This window comes from Sinocyclocheilus rhinocerous, unplaced genomic scaffold (genome assembly GCF_001515625.1).
Source record: "Sinocyclocheilus rhinocerous isolate Xijiao unplaced genomic scaffold, SAMN03320098_v1.1 scaffold19, whole genome shotgun sequence".
Lineage (NCBI taxonomy): Eukaryota > Metazoa > Chordata > Actinopteri > Cypriniformes > Cyprinidae > Sinocyclocheilus > Sinocyclocheilus rhinocerous.
In genome coordinates, this window is record NW_015638975.1 from 1,864,872 (window position 1) to 1,869,420 (window position 4,549).

General features: G+C 36.6%; 1 protein-coding gene across 1 annotated transcript in view; it reads left to right on the top strand.

The window, feature by feature from the left end:
- Positions 1-563: 563 nt before the first annotated feature.
- The window catches only part of LOC107750613 (G-protein coupled receptor 56-like), a 9,517-nt gene continuing 5,531 nt past the window's right edge, over positions 564-4,549 (top strand). The window contains exons 1-6 of the mRNA XM_016566103.1: positions 564-647; positions 746-862; positions 980-1,090; positions 2,243-2,285; positions 2,382-2,485; positions 2,686-2,730. Of these exons, the coding sequence (XP_016421589.1) occupies positions 564-647; positions 746-862; positions 980-1,090; positions 2,243-2,285; positions 2,382-2,485; positions 2,686-2,730 (504 nt within the window). The remainder of the gene's footprint in view (positions 648-745; positions 863-979; positions 1,091-2,242; positions 2,286-2,381; positions 2,486-2,685; positions 2,731-4,549) is intronic.

Genomic DNA, 4,549 nt, shown 5'->3' on the forward strand with positions numbered 1-4,549 from the left:
ATGTCATGAAAATATATAACTTTAAAGGAGATTCAATCAGCTGCAGTAAGATATTTAGATTCTGTTGTCTTATAATTTTTAAAAACTATAGATATCAAAAAGTTACACTGACTGAACTCACTTGTAAATTCAGCCTTTCTGAGCATGTTTAGTCTCCCACTTACAGAGGAAAACTTATGTGATGAGGCAAGTAAGAAGCCCAGTGGAGCAAACATAAGACAATCATTACTTTCTTTTAATTTGTTAGTTTCCCTATTACATTAGAGTGTTATGAACTTATGTGGTCTATCATGCAGATAGCAAAAGGTGATGTTGTACATGTTCATAAGAGTGCAGTCATGACAAGCTTAAGGTTGAACCCCAAACAGGAAGCTGAATCCATTATATGCGCATTAGCGCATATATGCGTGAACTTCCAAGGACATTGTTGGATCTTTGATGGAACATCTTCAAAACTTGCACTTGTATTAATCATGCTGTTTTACTCCATTCGAGTGTAAATATGTAAAAATAATAACTTATAATACTTTTAATATATGTATCTGTTGATAATGTCTAAATGCATGTGTTTGTGTGTGTTTGCTTGTGCTCAGAGCACAATCCTTGAGATGGAAGAGGGTTTCACAGGACTCAATTTCACTCTGCCAGTCAATAGCATTCAACTTTTAGAAGCACAAAGTTCAAATAAACTTTGAAGGTCTCTTTCTAGCATATGAAAAAATATATACAGTATGTTGCATTCCAGGCCCCTCGAACTGTACCACCAAACATGATACCTTCCGTTTATCTTCCCTCCTGTCTGAAGTCAAGGAGCACATCCAAAGTGGTGTGTACTTACTATAAGGACAAAACATTATTTCAGGTATATGACAATATTAATATTAAGGAGAGAGAAATCATGTGGATTATTCAGCTTCCATTTGCCCACCAACATATACAGCAATGTACAGTATGACATAAAAGTGTCTGTGTTGTGTAGAGGGGTTCGTCTGATCTTCTGGGCGACATAGTTGGACTCTCTGTGGAGAACGAGATCATCAAAAACCTCCCAGAACCTGTCAGAATCAGCTTTCATCACTCTGCTCTCCCAGTACGTCTTTTTGAGCATGTTCACTATTGTTTTTAAAGGGGTCATATGATGCTTTTTTAAAAATCATTATTTTGTGTATTTGGTGTAACAGAATATGTTGACATGCTTTAATGTTCAAAAAACACATTATTTTTCAAATACAGGTGCATCTCAATAAATTAGAATGTTGTGGAAAAGTTCATTTATTTCAGTAATTCAACTCAAATTGTTAAACTCGTGTATTAAATAAATTCAATGCACACAGACTGAAGTAGTTTAAGTCTTTGGTTCTTTTAATTGTGATGATTTTGGCTCACATTTAACAAAAACCCACCAATTCACTATCTCAACAAATTAGAATATGGTGACATGCCAATCAGCTAATCAACTCAAAACACCTGCAAAGGTTTCCTGAGCCTCCAAAATGGTCTCTCAGTTTGGTTCACTACTGAGACTGCTGATCTGACAGTTGTCCAGAAGACAATCACTGACACCCTTCACAAGGAGGGTAAGCCACAAACATTAATTGCCAAAGAAGCTGGCTGTTCACAGAGTGCCGTATCCAAGCATGTTAACAGAAAGTTGAATGGAAGGAAAAAGTGTGGAAGAAAAAGATGCACAACCAACCCGAGAGAACCGCAGCCTTATGAGGATTGTCAAGCAAAATCGATTCAAGAATTTGAGTGAACTTCACAAGGAATGGACTGAGGCTGGGGTCAAGGCATCAAGAGCCACCACACACAGACGTGTCAAGGAATTTGGCTACAGTTGTCATATTCCTCTTGTTAAGCCACTCCTGAACCAAAGACAACGTCAGAGAGAAAGGAAAACTTGAAATCGCATCATATGACCCCTTTAATACCTTTATAAGTTACCATATTTGTTATGATGTTAAAAGGCTATTAATAAGCTTAGCAACACCTATAGCTCACATTATTTTCTACCGAGAAGACTAAATGTCTGCCATTTCCTTAACACTGAAAACCACATGACAAGGCTGTTGAGGTGAAGCCTGATAAACATCAAACTGCTGATGTTGTTTTCAGCATTAAAATCACAATAGCTATGATGAATCTCTGCACTGTTTAAAGGCCCCTCATTTGAAACCGTGGCACATGCTCGTGCTTAACTGCTCTGACTATAGATTTGACCTCTGATATTTCATTTTAGCAGGCTAACTATTCTAGAAGATGTGTTTCATGGGACACAAGAAAAGGTGCTCATCAACAATAATCAACATTGGACATTAAGCAAATGTTTCAATGCCAGCTGAAGCACAATTACTGACTGTTCTGTTAATGTGTCTCTGCAGATAATGAAGTGACCTGGAGATATGACGGCTGTGAGACTGTTAAAATCCACGACACAGAGACAGAATGTTGCTGTAATCATCTCACATACTTTGCCATTCTTGTGGTGAGCAGCTTTACCAAGAAAATTTTTACTTGTAATATTTCTCACTGAGAGACAGACTTTATGAATTTATATTCGTATTATTATATTTATATAATATTTGGTAATATGCATAGCCTGTGGGACAGTGTGTTAACTGATTACACCATACAAATGTAATGATACTGTACACACACCTTGTCTCTTCTTCTTCATTGCTTCAGCATGTGGAACTGAAGGATACAGTTCGCCATCTACAGGCTCTGACAGTGGCGGTTCTACATTGAATTACACCCTGGCGAGAAAATATTAAGAATAATATACAAATAAAATATAGAATAAATATTCTGCTAAAGATAGTGTGTGGAATGTATTAGATAAAAATTTAATAGGAAGTGATAATTTTCCTATTTACTGTAAAATAGGATTAGAAGTATCAAAAACAGACATAGAAAGGGTTCCTAGATGGAAGATTAAAGCAGCAGATTGGAATGCATTTCAGTGTGAATGTGAACCAAGATTACAAAGTTTAAACAGTAATATAGATGATGTAGAGCAATATAATAATACAATTTGCGAAATTCTTTGTGAGGTTGCAGAAGATGTAATAGGTAAAAGTATAGGTAGGCAGAAAAAGAAAAATGTGCCATGGTGGACTGATGAGTGTAGTAAAGTAGTTAAAACAAGAAATAGGTTATTAAGGAGAGTTAAAAAGTCATATTCTTTTGATGACTTTATTGCATATAAGAGAGCACAGGCAGCGGTAAGGAAAGTTATCTGTGTAGCTAAAAGAAATCATTGAAGAGAATATTGTGATAGAATTGGTGAAAATGTAGACATCAGCGATGTATGGGGAATGATCAGAAAAATGGGAGGGATACATAATTTTAACAGTATACCAGTTTTAATAAGTGGAAATAAACAAGTTATCAGTAATAAAGAAAAGGCAGAGGTTTTGGCTGAGGCATTTGTAAAGGTGTATAGTAATGATAACATTTTAGAAGAAATGAGGGAAAAAAGAGAACAAAGATTAAGAGATAATTGTAAGGTCTGTTTTGGGTTTTGTCATATTCATGTTTTCATGTCTTTTATTTTGTAATTGTTTCATGCTGTTAGTGTCATGCTTCCCTTGCCCTCTTGTCTTCATGCTATTGGTTCCTCTGTTCATTGTGTCATGTTCTGATTGGTTGTCCAGGTCATGTGTCTTGTTACCCATTGGTTTGTTCATGTCATGTGACCCTCTTTGTTTGCTATAAGTAGCCATGTCGTTGCCTTTGTTCCTTGTCATGTATTGAATGTATTTATTCTGCTGTCGGTGAGTGTTTAAGTCATAGTCAAGTCAAGTCAAGTCTGTGTTAATTGTTTGGATTCTGGATCACTTTGTAAATAAAGCTGCACTTGGGTTCATCTTCAACTCGCCTTCAGTGGACTGATTGTTACAGAATACACGACCGCAAAAATGAACCCAGAAGATCGCCTAGTTCGCCTAAGTCAAGGTAATCGATCTGTTGAGGAATATGTGGCAGATTTTTGTGAACTGTGCTACCAGGTGGCTTTTAACAATACCTTTCTGAAAGACATTTTCCGTTTTGTTTTGGAAAGAAACATATCAATGGGTGACATGTCCGGTCACATATGCTGGCCATGCAAGAACTGGGATGTTGAATCGGTTGCATCAGTTTTCAGATCACCGGTACACTCAACCGAGAACCGTTTCTTTCGGACGCGTCCAATTTGAGAACCGATGAGCTGATGATACTGCGCATGCATGTAATTTTTCAAAAGGACGAAAAGCATGTTATCCAAGTATTTTGTAAATAGTATTTATTAAAGTCCGCATGAAATCAAAATTGACTTTATTTACTTTACTAGCGCACATTGCTAGTCTTGATGTAAACAATTAATCCGTGCAAGTTAATCCGCTGAAAAAAATTCAGTAATCTTCGTAATCTTTAATCAAAATCTGAACATTTACTTCCGCTCTGGAATGGCATTCCTTTTCTGATGACGTCAGTTTGACGGCTTGGGCAGAATATCATTAAACACAGCCCTCCAACCATTAGATTGCTATGAGTGAGAGACAGAGAG